General features: G+C 41.7%; 1 protein-coding gene across 2 annotated transcripts in view; it reads left to right on the forward strand.

The window, feature by feature from the left end:
* cltca (clathrin, heavy chain a (Hc)) overlaps positions 1–23,186 on the forward strand; it is an 89,927-nt gene that overhangs the window by 17,707 nt on the left and 49,034 nt on the right. Inside the window, exons 2-3 of one of the 2 annotated variants that reach the window (XM_034179003.1) lie at positions 19,087–19,294; positions 19,697–19,699. In XM_034179003.1, the coding sequence (XP_034034894.1) occupies positions 19,087–19,294; positions 19,697–19,699 (211 nt within the window). The remainder of the gene's footprint in view (positions 1–19,086; positions 19,295–19,696; positions 19,700–23,186) is intronic. The other variant, XM_034179004.1, reaches the window with a different exon arrangement.

The following is a 23,186-nucleotide window of genomic DNA, read 5'->3' on the forward strand; positions in this document are numbered from 1 at the left end:
CTACACACCCTCGGAAACAGTATAATGGCTCAGCTGCAGCATAATTTTTTTTCAGGCAGTAGTGTAACGGGCCGTTACACTCTTATAATACTGGTGAGAACCCTGTATAGGGAGGGGAGGAAAAAAAATGTAGGAGAAATTGCACTGAACTATATTCTCCTGAATAACCCTGTTCTATGCATGGACGGACAACATACATTCTTTGACCTGGAAATTGGTTTCCTCAGCGGAGCGTGCACAAGGACTCTGCGGGAGCGTGGTGTGAGAACAACAAACATGGTGGACCTGCTGAAGGTTGACACAGATGTGAAGAAATTTAATTTGCCGCTGGGGAAAAAAAGGTAAAATAAATAGAATTTAGCGAATATTTGTAGTGGCAGAGTGGGCCATCATCTTACAAATTGTTCTGGCACGAAAGTGGGCCAAATCGCCGCTGGGCCAGCGGGCAAATGTCAGTGACAAATTTTGTTATAGGTTTGTAATATGCATATTATCATATTGTTCAGGTTGGTCCCATTTTACCAGAGTTATGGCACTTGATTAACAAATCTAGAAACTGCCAGTTTCATGAATTGGTGTCTGCATTCTGAAATCATCTATCTCATACCAAGAAATATTACCAGAATGTAGCAAGCACTTGTACTAAAGCAGCATTTGCCAACAGGGGATGTTGTGCTCTGTGGACTCTTGTTAATACTGTAGTGCTGAGTGTTTGTTGTATTTTCTTTTGCACATTTTTCTTTGCCCTTACCCTACCCAAATTAGCATAACACCCTACATGTTTGATAAGCTCTAGAGTGTTAATCATTTTCATATGCTTCCCTAACTGTCCTGGTTTTGAAACAAGAACCAGATCTGATCTATGTAGGACTAGATATTGTTATCCCTAAAAAAAAAAAAAAAAAAAAAAGACTGCGGTGGTCATCCTTTTGTTTGTCAAGTGGGCACGCTCCTTGGGTGTTTTGTTGATGGGCCCACAACACCTCCAAAGGGTTCAGCAGTCAATCCCAGGCTCACTCCCTAGATGACATCAACTCACTTGAAGACACAGATGGAGTTCTTTCTTTTCATCCATAGCCACTAGCTCCCCTTCTCAGCAACTCTGGAAAGTTCTTTGACTACACGCCGGTGTGCCTTCCCTCTCACTCCCATATCCCTAAGTAGTCTGGCTGTTGTTGTGGCTATGAATCCTCTGCAGCCTACCTCCGCCAAGTGTACCTACGCTTTCCAGCTGTGTTGTTTTGTGTCAGCTGCATGTTCAGCGTACCCCATCTTTAATTCGTAGGCCTTCTCCGCTGCACTCTCCCAGGACACCATGAGCTCAATGATGTAAATGAGCTTGAGCGGGGCCGACCGTAGAACAAAGTCTGGTCACAAGTTGGTAGATGCAATCTCAGCTGGAAAGCAGAATTTCTTGCCGAAGTCTGCCTACAGTTTCCAGTCCCGTGCTTTGCCCAGTGTCTGGTCTCATGGTGATGCTAGCTTGTTCCTCACCTTTCCAGACAAATGGTGCTGATTGCCAACGGGATGGTGGGGCAGGAAGAGCGTTCATGCTTGTCCGTCGACTTTCCAGGACTGCTGCAGTACACTTGAGCACCTCGTTGTGCCTCCAGCCTTGCACCGGTCTTGCATCCTACCAAGATGTGCTGTAGGGTCTTCGCCATACCACTGGCTTAGGGTGGTAGAGGGCAGGACATGATAGGCAGCCGTGATGGTAAAGCTCGCCTTGAATGCCTCAGTCTCCCACAGCCCTTTCGAGGAGATCTTCCTCTTCGCCACTCCTTCCCATGCCATCCATTGCACTTGCTTTGCTTGCGCCACAGCTTGCGCTCACATTCCCGCTTTCTCTTCCCGACATACCAGCTTGCATCTCGCAAATGGAGGGGCCTTGTTCCATGCTGGTGTATTGGCTCCAAGACGGCTCCTCCCCTCACTACATTCAACCCACAAGGTCCCTGTGTCGTAGTGCTGCCTTTGCTTGCTCTGTTGCAGCTAGTGGTGTCCCACTTCTCCCAGTGGTCAGGATGGGAGCAGTTTGGGCTGCAAATGGATCACACGAATCCAGTAGCATCATTGCCAATCTAACTTTGGTACACGTACTCAAGAGTGAGTAACATCTTTAAATGGCTTTGACCACTTGTACTCAAGAGTACAAGTGGAAATGGGCAGGTGTAACATCCTTTTGCTGTATAGCCCAATGCTGCTGAAGCATCTGGGAAGGCCAAGCCACTTCCTTAACGTGTGAGCTAACCAGACTCTCCAGCTTTTCCACCTTTTGAGAGCAGGACTTCATAAAAGGTAAACGGCCACAGGAGACATGGAAGTAGTCTGTGCTGCATGCACCAGAGCTCCAGCTTGCCAAGAAGCAGGGTTCTATCGATGTTTTCCGGGTGGCTGGCTACCTCCTTCCTGAGCTGCTGTACTTACTGTCTTTGGCGATGGCATCATACCTCCCACCTACGCTCTTCACAGGCTTCTTGGAGGCTGTTAGAATGGGTTCCTCAACAATGTGGAAGTGGTGGTCTGACAATTTCCCCTTGACAATGGAGATACTTCTGGACTTGCTCAGCTTGATCTTCATGCAAGTCAGTTTTATGGCTTCCTGGAGCTTTCTAAGTAGCTATACAGTGAAAGCCTTGGTTATGGTTAGTGTTGTGAGGTCATCCATGTAGGTGCTTACTGGCAGCAGCCTCAGCCCTCGTCATATCCGCTGTCCACCAACCACCCATCGAGAGACCTAGATGGTGACCTCCATAGCGAGGTTGAAGGCCAGTGGGGATATGGTGCAGCCAGCCATGATTCCCACTTCCAGGTGTTGCCATGCTGTCGTGTATTCTGCTGTTGTCAAGCTGAGCTGCATGTTCTGAAAGGAGGCCTTGCCAAGGGATATGAGACCTTCTGCGAAGCTGAAGTAGCCAAAAGCTGTCCCCACAAGGTTGTGAAGGACTGAGCCAAAAGCAATTGCAATCCAGGAACACCACGTGGAGATCTGTACCCTCCTTCTTGCTGACCCAGATCTCATACCAGATGACCGTGGCATGTTCCACACACCCGGAGAAGCCTGATATGGGATTAAAGTTCTCCTTCGTTGTTACACATTTCTTTCAATTGGACTGCCAAAAGGCAGGTTTTGTGCTGACGCTGGTCCTGATGAAATATCAAGGCTCGATGCAAGATATAAATCTACTGTACTCAAAATAGATTTTTAGAATGTTCTTTCTTTTTCCTGCTTCTTCTGCCAGCGAGTCTCTCTGTTCCTCTGTGCTCTGCTTCAGGAGGAGAATGGGGGCAGTGTGTTTGAGTGTAGATGTCTCACAGCCTGGTGACAAGTGACACAGGGAGCAAAGTGGAGAGTTTTATAAACACATTTTTAAACTTTTCTTTTCAAAGTCTGCTTGGGGTGTCCTTGCTTTTTTTTTTTTTTTTTTTTTTTTTTTACTAAAAGCACAGTTGCAGACCTGCAACACATTAATAAATACTTGTGTTTTTACAAGAAACGTGTGCCAACAATCGCGTAACTTGCATACAACGTATGTCCTGCTCACAGACTGATTGCCAGAAACAGCTAGAACATGTCCACATCAAGTATAACTCGAGACATCTCCACATTTACACATGGACTGTTTGTTCGTGCATGCACCTCGCGGTCAAAGGAAAAAAGATAAACTATAACAGAAATGAGAGCGCAGCCCTGCACAAGAACAAATACAAACTAGAAGAGAAATCAGAGTGCGCAGTCTGGCTGCAGCCAAACTGTGCAACTGTGCACATTCTCTGCACAGAGGCAGACTGCCTGCAGGTTCTCCTGTGTTCTCACCTCCTCTCTGCCCCCCTGCTGCACGCACCTGATGCAGACATTCCTGCATTGTCATGACGCCAAAGGAAGCAACTCGAAGCAGGTCCGGTGTGAAAGGGGCTTTACAAGAGTGCTGAAATCTCAGTGTACACTTGCCTTTAATTTGCAGTCAAACATGTGCTCGAAGACCTTAACGAGCTGTTAAACTTGGCTAGTTACAAGGAAATGTGGCCGCAGCAAGAGTTGTCAATTGAAACAAAAAGCATTATTTAAACACCCCCCCTTCCCCCATTAAAACCTTGTCCACATGTAGCAGGGTATATCACAAATAGACATGGGCCGATAACCGGTTTCACGGTATTCCGTGGTATGAAAAAGCCATGGTATCAAAACCAAACCAAAATTTAGCTATGAGAATTCTTGACAGGCAGAGCGGAGGCGACGCTGCCACCTTTCCCCATGGCGCTCACCTCTGTTTACAAAGAGGGAGCTAACGTTAGCTAGCTCTGCATCATGGCTGAAGGAGGCGAAGCCTGTGCTGAATTTTTTTTTTTTTTCCCCCCCCCTCGGTCTTAAAGGACCAAGTCGGCTTTTTCGTTTTATTTTTTGCAGAATAGCCCCTCAAGCCAAAAGTATTGAGCATCTGGAGTTCCGGATGTTATTCCAGCCACGTTTCTCCCTAAGCAAGTAAGTCATGTTTCCCACGGGGCAGATGCTACATGTCTAAAAGAGTGACTGTTATTTTGGTATTTTCTCTAAAGTTATCAGTGGTTTTGGGCTCGTAGCGGTAGACATCGTGTCAATAGTGCGCCTGAATCACGTGTGCTTCATATGCAAATAACCATAATGTTGTTAAAGCACATTTTAAAGCTAGACATAATGCCGTGAAACCGCTGTATTTTTGCACACGGTTATCATACTGTCCAAATGTCATACCAGCCCATGCCTAATTGAAAAACAGATATTTTTCTACAATTTGGCCTGTCATCCACATGTAAGTGCAGATGTACGGCATTAAAAACCTCTGACCAAAGTGAAGATTTGCGAATACTCTGTTTTATGTGTCTCTACGAGGACATCAATAACCGGGGTTTTACATTTTTGAAATGTCACTGCCTGTGACAAAATACGTTCTTATGTCACATATGCGACCTGTGTCTACATTTGTAAACGGTATGGATGCCCTCACAACTGTTTTGGCGCTGTCTCTTTTACAGGCACTTTTTGCCTGCATGTTTTTACAAGCCCAGATACTCCTTCACATTCAAGAACAGAGGTGAAGGATGACATCAAGGACTGTTATTTTCCGCCACCTTGCCATTCCATGTCCGAGGCAGGTTCTCCATCAAAGACACAGACACCGGTTCTGGGTCAGACCAGGACGCACTGCCAGCTGGTGGGAGAATTTTGAGACGGAAATTGTGCTCCCGGAGGAATGCCGTGAAAACTTCCATATGTGCCGGTTCTCCGGTGTCTGAGTTATTGCGTCCTCACCTTAAAGGGCAGTCTATTGTTATGCGATCATCGGTCAGTGTTGTAAAAAAAAAAGAAGCTGCCTGCATGCTTTACTGTTTAGCTGACGAGGGGAGATTATGAAAATGGCAAATGTATTGGATTGTCAAGGCAGAGGTCATCTCAAAATTGTACAGCAGGTGTGTAAAGCTATAACTGTGTACTTGGGACCCCAATACAGTGCATTCAGTTGTGGAGAACTTGAACGAGCATGGCCTCCCCCAGTGTCTTGGTGCTGTGGATGGCACACATGTTGGAATAAGCAACCATCAGCCAGTTCCACCGTTTACCTGAATCAAAAGGGGTGTTTTTCATTAAATATTCAGGCCACTTGTGACTATAAATACTATTTCATGGATGTGGTAGTAAAACGTGCAGGAAGCGTACATGACGCTTGTGTTTTCCTCAAAATTCTGCGAGCTGTTATATAAAGTAGAGATGTTTTATCCACTCCTGCAAATTTTGTTTAAAAAAAAAAGGCCGATGGTGCGGGCCACCAGGTGACACTAAACTTCGTCTTTACGTCTGTGAGCACGAAGCCTTTTTGAATATGTGAGGGGCAGATTCTTTTTGATGAAAAGAAGCTTCTCTGCATTATCAGCTGTGAGCCTGTTTTTGTTTTCATCTACAATTTGTGACACTGAGCAAAACAGCCTTTCACTCTCCACACTATTTTTTTTACCTGTGGCCAACATATTGCCATCGGGTATTGCGAAGACCTGGCGTCCGTCTGTCTGTGTTCAGCATAAGTCCAGTTCTATTACTGCCGCAGTCTTCACATTCATAGGAAACATTCTTGGGACACAGACTCAGGACAAGCTCAAAGTAGGGCTGAAAAGATTAGACGAGTAACTCAAATAATTCAATTACAAAAAATATTCGAGGCAAATTCTGTGCCTCAAAGCTTTGTTTAACGTTGTAGTACATATGCCAGGCCGATGTGTGGCAATGCAACGTCCCCAGAAAAAACAAAAAAAAAGACTAGAGCATAATAACTATATCAAATTAGCAACGATACCTACACCTTTCTAATGTGACACACAGTGTAAAAGATAGCCTTTTAAGAGAAAGACGGTCCACGTTGATCATCTGAAATAGACCTACTGCGCATTTAAAGTGAAGCAGTGTGTTTATCTATTTTTAAAAAACACGTGGTCCACTCTACGTGGGGAGTGACTGGTTGCCTAGCGGCCGGCTGCTGTCCCTATGCCCGGTGTGAAGGGAGCCCCTCACACAGCTACAGCTCTGTTCCTGGCCACATTTACAGTTTCCAAAAGATCCTCTCTGCAAAAGTCCACTCTTTCAACTGTGTCTTGCTCAGACTCGCACGGAGTGTTTTGTTTTTTTTGGGCAACACACAATGCTTCACAAACACTGTAACTTGAGAAAAAAAAAAAAGACTGCAAGGTGTGCATGTTCAACCTCCAGCTGAAATGCTGGATCTTAGAGGGATTTAAAAAAAAAACATGCAGGGAACTTGTCCACCAACATAAAAAACAAACAAAACTTACAAGGTTGATAAAAACAAACGGACACATCCCATCGCCATTTCAGCAAAATGTCAAGTCTTGGCACAGCGACATTGTGACATTGGTTAGTAGGAGAGCCCTGAACTAGGGCTTGAAACGATTCGAGTAATTCGATTACAAAAATGTTCTAGGCAAATTCTTTGCCTCGAGGCTTTGTTTAAAGCTGTAGTACATTTCCACAGCTCTTCATCACTGTGGTTTACATACATCCAAGAGCTAATGCCAACTCTGCCTGTTCTGCCATCTTTGATGTGGTGCAGAAACTGTCTCACTAACCCTGACACTCCAATCTTCTTGCTTGGTGACTTCAACCATGTGTCCTTGGATAAGACTCTCCCCATTATGTATAAGTACGTTACCTGCCCTACCAGGCGGGATTAAAACTATCGATCTTTGTTACGGGTCTGTTAAGGAGGCTATAAGTATGTGTCCTTGCCTCCTCTTTGGATCTGGGGATCACTATTTTGTGCACCTGCTGCCCTACTATAAGTCTCTGCTTAAGAGGGAGAAGGTCTCCACTAGAGAAATTAAGGACTGGAATAGTGATGCAGTGCTTTGCCTTCAGGAGTGCTATGAATGTACTGATTGGGACATATTTAAAGAAGCATGTGGTGATAACCTGGATGATGTGATCTGTTCTTATGTGGTGTATTGTAGGGATATGTTGATTCCTTCGAAAAAAGTGAAAATATATCCTAACAACAAACCCTGGGTCACAAAGTCTGTGAGAATCAGTTTACAATCTAAGAGAGAGGCTCATAGATCTGGGTCAGTCATGGAATTACGCAATGCTACTAAAGAAGTGAAAATGGTGCTGGAAAAGGCCAAGAGAAATTATGCAGGGAAAATATAGGGAAAGATGGCAAATAAAAATCTTGGATCTGCTTGGTCGTGTATGAAAACGATAGCGGGGCTTCAGGAGACCAAGTCCAGATCTATCACCTTGTTGAGGAACTTTCAGACAGATGTTGAATTTGCAAATGCTCTGAATACTTTTTACACAAGGTTTGATATATCAGATCACAGTTCAGAGATTAAGGAAATAAAGCATAAAGTGAAAGACAGTCAGCACTTTTTTATTTCTCAAAAAGAGGTAGAAGAATCTTTTTGTGCCCTCAAACCAAAACGTCAGGGCCCTGATGTTTGCAGTCGCCTCTTAAATTGTGCTAAAGAGCTGAGTCCTATTTTCCAGTTTATCTTAATATGTCTCTGGAAATGCAAACTGTGCCAAAAGTGTGGAAAGATGCTGCTGTTGTCCCTGCCACCAAAAATTGTACTCCAAAAGTTCTAAATGACTTTAGGCCTATAGCTTTGACGTCCATTGTCATGAAACCTTTGAGAAATGGTGAGAACTGAAATTATTAATCAAGTAGGTGCCAACTTGGACCCCTATGCAATTTGCCTATAGGCCAAATAGAGGGGTCGAGGATGCCACAGTCACTTTAATGAACTTACTTTTCAGACACCTTGAAGGGAAAGGTGCACATGCCAGACTTTTATTCATTGATTTTTCTTCTGCTTTTAACACAATTCAGCCCCACATTTTAGCCTCAAGACTTTTACAACATTTTAACCTAAGTTGCAATCTTGTGGGCTGGATTCTGAGCTTCCTCACTAACAGGACACACAGAGTTAGAGTAAATGGACCCCATTTACTCTAACTTTGTCTGATCAGACCAGTCCTCCACCGGGTCACAACAAGGTAGTGCTATCTCTCCACTTTTGTATATTTTATAAAGATTGTAAAATGGGCGAGCAAAATCATTGGAGGAGAGTCTCAGCTGTATCCAACCTCTCTGTACATGAGGCAGGTCCAGAGATTGGTTGAGGCCGTTCTAAAGGACGCCTCACATCCTCTTTTTGATCAGTTTGAACTGCTCCCTTCCGGACAGAGGTATAAAGCTCCTTCCTGCAGAACTATGCGCTACAAGAGCACTTTTATTCCTGCTGCTATTAGTGTTCTTAACAGATGACTTTGAATGTATATTTAATTAATTTATCTGCTATTTTGCATTGAGATGGCACACGCATTGTGACTTTCTTCTGGGTGCCATGCTGTTGGCCTGTACTTGCACTGCTCATTGTATTTTTATTATACTTATGGTATTTTTTATCGGTATTTATGTGTTATGTGATTATGAATGGAGTGACTCACTGCCAAACCAAATTTACCTTTTGGTACAAATAAAGGAACCTTGACATATTTTAAGAGGTTAAAAAGTCACATCGTCTCTTGAATCTGTTCTGCTTTGTTTTTGAGCAGCAGTGAATGACAGCCAATCAGAGTAGAGCTGCACTGTGATGTCAGTGGCTGGTCTCTTCAAAACTTTGCTGTATGTCTCTCATACAGTGGGGAAAATAAGTATTTGACCCCCTGACAGTTTTGCAGGTTTTCCCACCTACAAAGAATGTGGAGGTCTGTAATTTTTATCATAGGTTCACTTCAACTGTGAGAGACAGAATCTAAAAAAAAAACAGAAAATCACATTGTATGACTTTTAAATAATCAATTAGCATTTTATTGCATAAAATAAGCTTTTGACCCCCTACCAACCAGCAAGAATTCTGGCTCTCACAGACCTGTTTATTTTTCTTTAAGAAGCCCTCTTATTCTGCACTCTTTACCTGTATTAATTGCACCTGTTTGAAGTTGTTACCTGTATAAAAGACACCTGTTCACACACTCAATCAATCACACTCCAACCTGTCCACCATAGTCAAGACCAAAGAGCTGTCTAAGGACACCAGGGACAAACGTGTAGACCTGCACAAGGCTGGGATGGACTACAGGACAACAGGCAAGCAGCTTGGTAGAAGACAACTGTTGTTTCTTCCACTTTCTAATGAATAATCATAAGATGACTGTCAGTCTCCCTTGGTCTGGGATTCCATGCAAGATCTCACTTTGTGGGGTAAGGATTATTCTGAGAAAGCTCAGAACTATACAGGAGGACCTGGTCAGTGACCCGAAGAGAGCTGGGACCACAGTCACAAAGATTACATTAGTAACACATGATGCTGTCATGGTTTAAAATCCTGCAGGGCAGCAAGGTCCCCCTGCTCAAGCCAGCACATGTCCAGGCCCGTCTGAAGTTCACCAGTGACCATCTGGATGATCCCGAGGAGGCATGGGAGAAGGCCATGTGGTCAGATGAGACCAAAATAGAGCTTTTTGGAATCAGCTCCACTTACCATGTTTAGAGGATGAGAACAACCCCAAGAAAACCATCCCAACTGTGAAGCATGGGGGTGGAAACATCATACTCTGGGGTGCTCTTCTGCAAAGGGGACAGGGCGACTGCACCGTATTGAAGGGAGGATGGATGGTCATGTATTGCGAGATTTTGGCAAACAACCTCCTTCCCTCAGTAAGAGCATTGAAGATGGGTCATGGCTGGGTCTTCAGCATGACTATGACCCCAAACACACAGCCAGGACAACTAAGGAGTGGCTCCGTAAGAAGCATTTCAAGGTCCTGGAGTGGCCTTTCCAGTCTCCAGACCTGAACTCTGTAGAAAATCTTTGGTGGGACCTGAAACTCAAAATCTGTAAGATCTGTATAGAGTGGACCAAAATCCCTGTTGCAGTGTGTGAAAACTTGGTCAAGAACTACAGGAAACGTCTGACCTCTGTAATAGCAGACAAATGTTTCTGAACCAGTTGTTAAGCTCTGTTTTTCTGGGGGTCAAATATTTATTTTATGCAGTAAAATACAAATTGATTTAAAAATCATACAATGTGATTTACTGGATTTTTAGATTCTGTCTCACAGTTGAAGTGTACCTATGATAAAAATTACAGACCTCTCCATTCTTTGTAGGTGGGAAAATCTGCAAAACTGACGGGGTCAAATACTTATTTTCCTCACTGTATTATGTAAAAGCTATCGAGAAATAAACACTTCTAAAACCGAAACCACCGTTTTTTGAACCTAATAACACCTCTGAACTTATTTTGCGCACGTTAGCATGGTGATGTCACAGGCTGGTAGCTAGCTGCAAAACTCAATTTTGTGTGTAAATATATCCTCTGTCATATTATGTAAAAGATAGCGAGAAATAAACACTTCTGAAAATGCTCTTATTGTAACCTGATAACACATTTTGCAGCGTTAGCGTGCTTGCTAACTTCCTATGGAGTTACATTTATCTCATTAATACCAGCAAAAGAGGGTGATCTACAAATACTCCTTGATTTGCATGACTTCAGTTTTTGATTGACTGATATAGGGGCTTCATTGAACATGTGCAATTTGTATGTAAGACAACAGGATCTTGATTAATTAAACAACTGCAAATTCTAAAGTATACAGGGCTCATACGGTTGAGGGTATTTTTGCATTGCATTATATTTTTAGCTTTTAATTAAATACGTATCAGTAATATACACATACCGTAAATGACTTTTCTTCATAGGTGGAGCATGTAATATTGAGGAGCACACACACATGGTGTCACGTGGCATCTCTTCTCTAAGCAGAGCCAAAAAATAGTAATTTTAACATTATTTTTTTCTTTGTGGATCATGGGATAATTTCATGGTGTTCAGACAGAGTGACCGGTTGCCTGTGGTAAATGAGCTGTTAACAAGGCGCAGTGACTCAATTTCTGGTGCTGAGTGGAGGGTCCGAACGCAGGGCCACAGACATTCCGCAAACAGATTACACTTGTAGCGGACCGAGCCGGTCTCCCATTGACCTGAACACCCACACCAAGGGCTGAAACTCACCAACCTGATGGACATGCAGCTGAAACAGTAATCTGACAATGAGTTCTGACAATGCAACTAGTACAAAGTGCCAAAGTCACAGAAGCGCCGGTCACAACCCACCGTGCATTTTTTTTTTTGTTTTGTTTTTTTGCCATACGTTTTCTGCGGATGCCACGGCCACTACGTTTTTGTGGCAACGTACGGAGACAGTAGAAAGAGGAGGGAGGGAGTACGTTCAACGCACGTCTCTAGGAATGTAACGATAAAGAGAGTTGACAATAAGTGAGAAGTCACACAAGGTGTGAAACACTGATAGAGGAATATATTCACTACACACTTGATTACCAGCTTTTTAAATTTCAACTTAAATCTAATTTATATATGTGTATCACAATCTTCAAGATCTGATACCTACAATTTAATTCCATAGTATGTGGTGAGTAGCCTACTGCCTCCGTACGGATTTGGTTAATTCAATAGTAATTGAATGAAAATGTGCTGCTTTGAATCCGTACTGAGGCAGTACTCACAACGTGTGTCATCTGTATTGCTGGTGAATCTGCAGCCTGACCACAGCGAAAGTTCTGCATGCACTAAAATCTCTACGGCATGTCTGCGTGCTCCTAAATTTGTACTGAGGCAGTACTTCGACGTACGGATCTCCAAATTTAGCCCACGTTTTTGCAAGTAGACTGCACGCACGTGCAAGTACGGCAGGTTGTGACCACGGCTAGAGGAACATTTTCAGCCACAACAAGGAATTAAAGTATTTTCAGATGTTTTTCCAACTCAGGAGGCTTTATGTGGATAATTTTTCTTCAGGATCATGTGATGATGAATTCCACGAACAGGTAAGACTTTATTATTTACTCTGCATGAGGACTGTGGCTTTCAGCCATTCAGTGGACAACATTGATGTATTTCAATTTGAGTAAATTACATGTAAGCCTGTAAAAATCCATAAATTAGCTGCATCATTTATTAAGCCGCAGTGTACAAAATGTATGAAAAAAGTAGTGGCTTATAGTCTGGAAATTATGGAGCGTGTGCGTGAAAATCCCCCTTTGAGAGGTTGACATCATGCTGCTGTAAAGGGGAGCCAGAGTAACAGAAGTTTTATAATTACAAGTATGAGTAAATGAATGCGGGATTGGGCCAATACCTGATGCTGGTATCGGCATCAGTGCATCCCTAGTAATAGTGTGCATTTGGAAGGGTAAAGGCTCATTTTGGAGCTTTGAGGAGAGCCATGGACATCAGTTTACAAGAACTGCCCTTTGTCATTTATGCATACTTCGTGTTGCATAATTTCTGTGAAGCATCTAAAGACACAATAGATGACAACCATGAAGAGGGTCAGGAGAGTCCTCATCCAGTATCAGGATACATGAAAAGAACAATGTCAGGAGAGGGAAGGAAACTAATGTGGGGCTATGACATGTTACACACAAAATGAAGTGGCATCAGTTTCTTGCTCCAAGCTGTTCTTGGTTAATGTTCAGAAATAACATGAAAACAGTTATATGTTCACGTTTCATACTGCACACATTTCTTTGCAAAAATGTTTATTCTGGGAAAAAAAAAACATTTCGCTTGCCAGTAAGCATTTGAAGGCAAATGTGCAAAAAAGTTCTTCACACCCATATAAATGGTAAAAACTGAAATAATAAAAAACTGAAATAAGGAGTCTTTATGTGCAAATAAAACTGTTTATCTTCAGCACCCCTAATTTAAACTAAATGACCATGAGAATTTTGTTGCAAACATATTTGTAGAAATAGTGAACACTTGGCATTGTACATGTAAAACTTAATGCCTGAACATTAGGAAGGACATTCATTAATCATCACTGAAAAGGGCTTGGGTATAGGTGATCCCTGTGAGCCCTGTGCTCTCAGCAGGATTGTTGGAATGGGATGCATCTTGTGTGTTGATGGTCCTGATCGGATTCGGTTATGTTCCTTTGACAGAAGGTGAGTTGTTTGAGAATTTCAATTTATTTTCATTTATATAGCGCCAAATTACAACAAAGTTGCCTCAAGGTGCTTCACACAAGTAAGGTCTAACCTTACCAACCCCCAGAGCAAACACACCGGTGACATTGGTAAGGAAAAACACCCTCTGATTTGAGGAAGAAACCTCAAACAGACCAGACTCAAAGTGGATGCTACAGACACAATTGACAAAACAATTAAAAAAAATAAATATACAGGAAATTTTGCTGGTGGACAGGAGGGTTGCAGAAGTAGACACCGCACAATCTCTGGATGGAGCCACACCTCAAACGGAGAAAAAAAACGAATCAGGCATCACAAAGTCAACAAATAGTCTACTTTGTCAGCATTAAGCAACTAAGGTGATCGCACAGCCATAAGCTTCAGTAAAAGAACCAGACTTGAGATAAAGTTGAGGCTGCTCCGTTTCCTAATAAAATGAATTTAAAAGGGTAAAAAGCATAGTAACATACTATGCCAGTATGCTAGCCATGCAAAAGGGAAAATGGGTCTTAAGTCTGCACTTGAAAGTCTCAACAGAATCTGTTTTATTGATGCAGGGAGATCATTCCACAAAACGGGCATAAGCAGGGGTGCACATAACTGGTACTCATTGTGCTCGTGTGTGCTAAACATCATTGATGCACAGCAGAAGGAAACACTTTTCCTACAATCTGTCATTGCCATCCTCTTATGAGGTGCTTCCCTTTTGTTTTCTGCTGCACATCATTTATTTTTAGCATGACACAAGCACCATGAATGCCAGTTATGTACATGCCTGATAAGAGAGAGCTCTGTGACCCGCAGACATTTTATTCACCCTAGGGACACAAAGTAGCCCTGCATCCTGAGAACGTAGAGCTCGTGCTGGTACGTAGGGTTTAATTAGGTCAGCTAAGTATGGAGGTGCCAGTCTGTGAACAATTTTATAAGTTAGTGGCAGAACCTTAAAATCTGATCTCACAGGGACAGGAAGCCAGTGAAGGGATGCCAAAATGGGTGTAATGTGGCCAAACTTCCTGCTTCCTGTCCGCCTGGACTGCGGTAAACCAGAAAATAGAACATTGCAGTTGTCCAATCTGGAAGAGACAAACGCATGAATCAAGGTCTCAGCATCAGCCATAGATAGGATGGGACGAATCTTCACTATATTTCGCAGGTGGAAGAAAGCAGTCCTATTAATATTTCAAATGTGGAGGCCAAAGGGCCACGTAGGATCAAAAATTACCCCAAGGTTCCTCACTTTGTCAGTGTGATGTATGACACACGAGCCTAGGCTAGGTGTTAACTGGTCAAATTGATGCCGATGTCTCAATGGACCAGGAAATCATTTGTCTTATCAGAGTTTAAAAGTAGGAAACTGCTAGACATCCAGCTTCTCATTGATGCAAGGCAATCTTCTAAGGATTTTATGTGGATAAGATTACTAGCAGTTATCATCTTGTATAACTGAGTGTAATCAGCATAGCAGTGAAAGTTAATACCAAAATGCTGCATTATATGCCTATGGGGTGCTATAGAAAGGGATAAAAGCAGGGAGCATAAGACGGACCCCTGTGGAACCCCCAAATTTCATGTCACTAAGGTTAAAGGTAGTGTTATTGTACAAAGCACAATGAGAACGACCAGTCAGGTATGTCAACCATGCAAGGGCATTGCCAGTAATCCAAAAATTATTCTCCAGCCTATCATGTAGAATATGATGATCCACGGTATCAAACGCAGCACTAAGATCTAGGGCTGCTCGATTATGGAAAAAATCAGTATCAGGATTATTTAGGTAAATACTGAAATCACGATTATTCAAACGATTTTTTTTTTTTTTTTTTTTTTTTTTTTTTTTTTTTTTTTTTAGTTACACAATGCATTTATTCAGCATTTCTCTCTCTCTAAAAAAAAAAAAAAAAGTTATAGACAATGTGCGCAAAACCTCCAAATTGAAAATGTACTGTACCTTACCAGTATAAAACATAAAATGAAGTAAATATTAAAAATTATATATTATTTTTCTGTTTCCTCTCCCTTCCCTGTTGTCACTGACCAGTTGGTCAGTGTCTTTGGGCATCTCCCTGACTTGTGCTACTAGGACATAGTGCAGCGGCATTGTTTTTGTATCAATTTATGTTCATTAGTTTGTGTTTTTGTCATCATTCCCTTGACCACGTCTTCTTTTCTCCTTTTGGAGAAATTTATCCGTTCATTTATTGTTAAAATATAAAAAAACAGCATTTTAAAAATAATAAAATAGTTGCTGTTGAAAGAGCCTTTTATTTAGAAGCAGGTGATGTTCTGCTGAATTCTCGGGACCAGATGAAGGTCTCTTCTGCAGCTTTGAACTCTGGTGGTTTTGCTGAAAAGCAGAGATGTTTTCTTTCGACTGGACTTTGTGGTGTTCAGCTCATCAATGGAAGTTTGGTTGTCTGCACAGCAAATGTTCTGATTAGGACAAATAAAAATATTTCTTTAAATATAAAGAAACACTAAACAGTTTATATATAAAAGCGGAAAAAAATGGGGAAAAAACGCCCGAAAAAAGTTAAAGTTGAGCTTGTGTGGTGTCTGAAAAAAGCTGTAGCTTTATTTGGTAAAAATAAAAAAGACTGAACCATTTACAAATTAAAGCGCTCACTCAGATCAACTGTGCTAAAAGGCTAAGCTAACGTTAGCCAATCATTAAACCTTCACAGCAGTGCAGTAAACATCACGTTTTATTTTTACATTATTCTCATCTCGGTAAAGCTGCAGAACTAAACTCCATTGGGCAAACTGGGACTTCGCATATATCCAAAAAGTGGGAGATTTCGGTCTGAGTGGGTTTGCTCCATCACCCCGGCTGCCTGCCTCCCTCTGCCCAGGAATGATGCCTGAAGGCTGGCTTCTCCATGCGGATTGGCTCGCTGTCGCGGTTCGATCGATGGTCCTCCCTCAGTCGGCGTCACTCTGAAAAGTAGCTGAAAAAAAGCTTCTCCCAGCAGGGTGATGGGAGAATTGTTCTACTGTTTGTTTTTTTTTTTTTTTTTTTTTTTTTTTTTTTTTTTTTTTTTTTTTTTTTTTTTTTTTTGTGGTTCAGGCGACGCAAATTCAAGAAGGCGATCGCTGAATTTTTTTTCAGGTTGTGGAAACAGCCAGAGTGTGACGTAGCAATGAGCGACGTGTCTGACGTCATGCATCTTGGCACACGTTGACGGATTGGCCTGATGAAAGGCCCTTAAATTGTTTCACTCGATTATACGAGTTTGGAGATCGTTTGATACAAATATTGATATCGCGATCGAAATTCGGTTAATTGCACAGCCCTACTAAGATCTAACAGCACCAGAACTGTAGTGGTGTCCAAATCCATTGCAAGCAGAAGATCATTCACCACTTTTGTGAGAGCCGTCTCTGTGGAAGGATATTTTCCAAAGGCAGACTGCAGTGGCTCAAAAAGATCATTCTCAGTAAAGTGGTCCACAAGCTGCCGCGAAACCACTTTTTCCAGAGTTTTAGAACAATATGATGTATTTGATATCAGCCTATAGTCTTTTTTTTCAATACAATACAAGATTAATGATTTAATAACTGCAGATCTGAAACAATTCGGAACAGATCCAGAGGTTAATGAGATTAATAATTTCCAGCACAGTCGGCCCAAGAGTGGGCCACAGGTCCTTAAACAGTTTTGTTGGTATAGGCTCAAATAAGCGGGTTGTGCTTTTTGTGATGTTACGAGTTTCGTCAGCACACCTAGTGAGATACTATTACATTGTTGACTTTATATTCCAAAATTACATTTAAGAGCATTTCTGCCTCATTGGTCCACATGAACAAGCCTGGCGCCATGTTTTGTGGAAGTGATGTTGAGAGATGGAAGCTTACTTGGATTGGATAGGATTTGGGGAACTACTGCCACCTAGAATGTGCTTTAAAAAAAGCACTTGTGGACGAATTATTTTTTGTTCCTCCTTTCTAAAAACGAGGTGGTGTGTACTGAAGTGTTTTGTGTGTGTTGTCCCTAGTGATGTACGAGGTCTGTTAGAAAACTATCTGACCTTTTTATTTTTTGCAAAAACTATATGGATTTGAATCATGTGCGCTTGCATCAGCCAAGCTTGAACCTTCGTGCCCATGCGTGAGTTTTTTCACGCCTGTCGGTTGCATCATTCGCTTGTGAGCACACTTTGAGTGAGCAGTGGTCCTCCCCCCTCGTCGGATTTTATTGTGAGGAAAATGTCTGAACGATTTGGAGGTTTGCTGCGTCAAATTTTTCCAGAAACTGAGAGACAGCCAGGTGGACACCATTCTGAAGATTCAGACGGCTTTCAGGGACGATTCTATGGGGATCACACAGATTAAGGAGTGTTACAACCGGTTTAAAGACGGCGCACATTGGCGGAGGGCTCGCCGCGCTCTGAGCAGCGATCGACAGGCTGAAACGACCAGCTCATTTCCAAACTGAATGCTGTGTTGATCCTGGACGTCGTCTGACTACTACAGAAATGGCAGAAGAGGTGGACATACCACTTTTTCGGCACATTCCACTGTTACAGGAGTTTCTGTCATGAAAGATGTGCGGAGGAATTTGCGCGTCGGGACGGAGCCGCTAATGGCGCGGGACAAAAGCAACGCCGTGATGAAGCCTCACAGGACATGTTGTGGCGTGTCCAGCTCTTGCACCATTCGGAAGATTCAGACGGCTTTCGGTGGCTTTTCAGTCGTGTGACTATCCGAGAAATTGTGGACGAGCTGGACATGCCGCATGTCCTGTGAGGCTTCATCACGGCATTGCTTTTGTCCCGCGCCATTAGCGGCTCCATCCTGACGCACAAATTCCTCCGCACATCTTTTCATGACAAAAACTCCTGTAACAGTGGAATGTGCCGAAAAAGTGGTATGTCCACCTCTTCTGCCATTTCTGTAGTAGTCAGACGACGTCCAGGATCAACACAGCATTCAGTTTGGAAGTGATCTGGTCGTTTCAGCCTGTCGATCGCTGCTCAGAGCGCGGCGAGCCCTCCGCCAATGTGCGCCGTCTTAAACCGGTTGTAACACTCCTTAATCTGTGTGATCCCCATAGAATCGTCCCTGAAAGCCGTCTGAATCTTCAGAATGGTGTCCACCTGGCTGTCTCTGTTTCTGGAAAAATTTGATGCAGCAAAGCTCCAAATCGTTCAGACATTTTCCTTACAATAAAAATCCGCCGAGGGGGGATGACCACTGCTCACTCAAAGCCTGCTCACAGGTGAATGACACAACCGACAGGCGTGAAAAAACTCACGCATGTGCACGAAGGTTCAAGCTTGGCTGATGCAAGCGCACATGATTCAAATCCATATAGTTTTTGTAAAAATAAAAAGGTTGGATAGTTTTCTAACAGACCTACTTAAAGTTGGTGCAACCTTAAAGCGCCTCTTTATGCTTGACTAAAAGCTTGCATAAAATGTAGATCAATCTGAAGTTATGGGCATGTGAACTTTAATACTGTTGTCAGCTGATTGTGTGTTGAATTGTATTGTGACTTTTAAAACTGCGTTTATTCTCCCCCCACTCTTTCTTTCTGTTTTAGCTCCAAAACCTGGGGATCAATCCAGCTAACATAGGTTTCAGCACCTTAACCATGGAATCTGATAAATTCATCTGTATCCGGGAGAAGGTGGGCGAGCAGACTCAAGTGGTGATCATTGATATGGCTGACCCCAATACACCCATTCGCAGGCCCATCTCTGCTGACAGCGCCATCATGAATCCAGCCAGCAAGGTCATTGCACTTAAAGGTATGGCAGAGTTTTAAAACGGTAGAAGCTACTTTTCTCTTCAGGAGAGCGAAGTAGGCCACATGTGTCTCCAATAAGACCGTATATAGTTTCCTTTTCTATTTTTTCTATACCCTGTAAGGGACCTTCCACATCTAATTTTTCCATGCTTTTCATTCATTAAATGATTAAGAATATTTTTTTAAAATTTGTCTGAGTTTTATCTCATGCATATTTTGCTATTTACAGTTTTACATTGGAGTAACTGTAGACCACTCCCCCTTAAACACCCCAAAATCATTTGTCCTGTAAAAGACATATTTTATTCTGTATGTCCAGCATCCATAATTGCTTTGACATTTTGTTGTTTATGTTTTTGTCTTTTTTTTTTTTTTTCTTTACTGCTTTCTTATGTGTTTGCAGACGGTGAGTTAAAATTTTAGTACTTTTATTGTGGAAGGAAAATCCTGTTTTTCAAACAGTTGAACTAATTGCATCTTTGGGGGGGGGAGACAATGTTCAGTGACTATTCTCGTGTATCTAAAATGCCATACAATCTATAGTGCATATACAAATGAATTTGTCTACCCTTTTAGTTATTTAAATTATTTTGAACACTTTCATCTCAGATTTTGTTATACCAAGGAAATCTGTGATCTTACTGTCCAAACCTAAACACTTCCAGAGTTTAAAATTGCTTTTCTGGATACCTCCTTGTCACATTTCCATAGTTTGGCCAAAAAATATTTTTGTTTGTAAACAGGATTTTGCTTTCACAGATTTACAGCTTGCTGGCTTTCCATCATTTTTATCTGTGCAAATTATTTTAATCCTATTTCGCAGGTTTTAAACCATTGGTTAAACCATTTTTCATTTAATTTTCAGTTTGAGATTCATGTCGGCTTCCATCTGTATGCAGTTTATTTCTTCAAAGCTGTTGTTGGAGTTCCCGCTCCCCCCAGATTTTTAATGATTCCATTTAACATTCTGTCCAACTTACTGTTTACCAAAGATTAGTTTTTCTTGAGCAGTTTTTCTTGATATACCTCACTGACTAGCTCAAGATGATGCCATCTATGAGAAGCATTGACTTGATTCTCATGTAGCTGATGAGAAATCAGTTTATCTTGAATAGTTTGAGTGGGCTTGACATAATAATTACTATGTTGTACCTATCAAGGTCCTGTCCATATGTTATAGGAATATTTTGTAGCCTCTCAATTTCCAGTATGTTTTTTCTTTTTTTTTTTTCTTCTTTTTTTTTGTGGGGGGGGGGCAGTCGTCTTGGCAACGGTGAAACAGGTGACAAAACATGTTAACGACAATGTGTGGGGTTTTTTTTTCCCCCTTCTTCTTCTTCTTGATATTGCATAATGCCAAAAAGAAAGTAAGGAAGAATAAATCTAAAGGAACTTGATTTCCAAGCAGTATTCTGCTGCTGTAAGAACATCTTGGTTTAAGCCAAACAAGAGAGGAAAGCACATTATTGTGAATAAGCCTGTATGTCAACTGTTTAAACCTCCTTTGTTTAAGTGCAATTTTTTTTACAAGCCAAATGGTTTGTATAAATGCACCGCTAGGATCTTGGACCTCCTGATGTCAGTTTTGCAGTCTAACTGAATGTTTGTTGTGGATTTAAGTTTGTTTTTCCATTAACATGAGTAATTGAATTGGGAGTATTTCAGTTAACTTAAAAGGGATCACAACTTTGTGTTTCCAAAAGACTATTTTTGTATGTTATGGTACATGAAGTACTTGAAAACAGGAAAATATTGAGATAAGGAAATCTGACATTTGAAAGTGAATTGTTTAGTTGAATTAGGTGTACGAATTACGAGCTGATTCCAGCACTTGGTGTTTGTCACTAAACTTCTATCATTTTTGGAGTGTTGGCTCCTGGATGACATTGAAATAGACAGATGAGTTTGCTTTTATATTTATTTTTGAGGATGTCACAATACAAATAAATGTATTGTGACATATATAATTTTTTGAAATATAAAACTCAATGATTTGTGCAAATGCATGAACCTGAGAAATGCTTCATTCTCATTAGCCACTGAAGACATGTATCGTGGTATTTTGTTTTATAATTTGGTTCACCTGGGTAAAAAGGAATTGTTTCCTTTGATTAAATCAAATCATAAGAGTGTAACACATACAACCTACTGGTTATGCATAGACCCACCTCTTATTCCCTCCATCACCTCTGTTGTCTCTGCTTGGTTTCCTATGATATTTCCAAGTTAACTCTGTGATGCAGCATTAATGTTATCATGTAACTGTTTGAACGATGGACACTGTAAATGCATACCTTCAATAGCTTAATGTGATTGTGATTTGATTAAAATCATCTTGCATGCTTCTTGAAATTTGGCTGCAGTAGCAAATGGTCATTCAGCAATCTGCTTACTGTACTCTGATTCTCTGGCTGTGTAACACAAAATGATCTTGAAAGATGCAGCACTGCATTGGTTTTTACATTTTCTCAGTTTGTCAAGTTACAAGCAAATAAGAAATTCACATTGCTTCTTGATAAAGCTTTAGCTCACAAAATTAACCTTGACTAATTAAAAACAAATGCAGGTAAGTGAACTCCCCCGCCCTTCTTCTTCAAACTTGATAGATGGTCTGATGCTTGAACAGAGGTTGATCTGTTGTGGAGATCCTGAATGGGGGTAACTGAAAGATGTTGCTGGCCCCTTATTCAGGCAGTAGAAAACAGATTACATCTATTTAAACATTAGCTTTGCTGGAACTCTTGCTGGAACGACGTGGAGTCTAAAACACCACTCCGCTTCGCGTCGTGGTGTTACTCCGCGTCGTGCATTCAAACCGTATAATGCACGGCTTCTCGTTGTTTAATCTGCTTATACCATGGTCCCACACAGTGAGCTAACACACAAATATTTGCTTAAGTTAACAGAACTTGATAAAAATGCGTAAATATTTGGGACTTTTTTATGCCAGTCTCAAGATATTTTCATCCTTGGCAACCGTTCTCTTCTTTCCCGTCTTCAGTCTTTTCCAGTTTGTCCGATGTTAAATCTTTATGCTGTTGCTGTTCTTCTTGTTTGCTCTCCTCCTCTTTCCATTCCTCAAATGTTTTATTTTGGCCAAAAATATTAAAATTCACTTGGAAATCCATGTTTTATCGCGTTTCTGTCATTCACCTGTCAAAACACAGCTGATCTGTGCCAACTGATTTGCGCGTTGCTGTGGTGACGATCAGAGCTGAGTGATATTATATTGACTTAGACATGGAATTCTCAATGACCATGGTATAACTACTTTATTAACACTACCCAACCTAGAGCCCATGGATCCCCATGGGCAACATGCTAGTTTTGGAATAAGGCTGAAACATAAATTGTGGAAAAAGTGAAGCGCTGTGAATACTTTCTGGATGCTCTGTATACTGTAATTGTGATGATAAACCTGATGCAGATGTGGTTTGCTTCTACGTCCCCTCAACTTTATCTTAAGAAACTTCATATTATACATAGACTGAATACTTGAAAGGAGGCATGCGCCCATACTGTCACCCCTGAGGCTGGTGTACGTATTCCACAACAATACTGTATGTCAGCAATTGTTTTTGCATACTCAACCAGTATAGAAGCATTTGGACAGAACATGCACCCCTCCACACACTCCATGCATTGTCAGGCTGCATGAGTAAAGCTTTTTGGTTGTCTTTCCAATTGAGCTCAGGTGATGGACATTAGCTGTAGCAGAATAATAAAGAAAATGGGGGAACTCGACATTTATGCCAAATATCATTTAAACGCTACTAAGATGTAAACAGGCCAATAACTGTTTACATTCCCAGCTTCTTCTGCCACAGGTCTAGTACTGTAGGTCACTGCCCAGTGGTGACGTGGAATTGAAACAGCTTTCAGACACAAACCAC

Source organism: Thalassophryne amazonica, chromosome 9 (genome assembly GCF_902500255.1).
Source record: "Thalassophryne amazonica chromosome 9, fThaAma1.1, whole genome shotgun sequence".
Classification (NCBI taxonomy): domain Eukaryota; kingdom Metazoa; phylum Chordata; class Actinopteri; order Batrachoidiformes; family Batrachoididae; genus Thalassophryne; species Thalassophryne amazonica.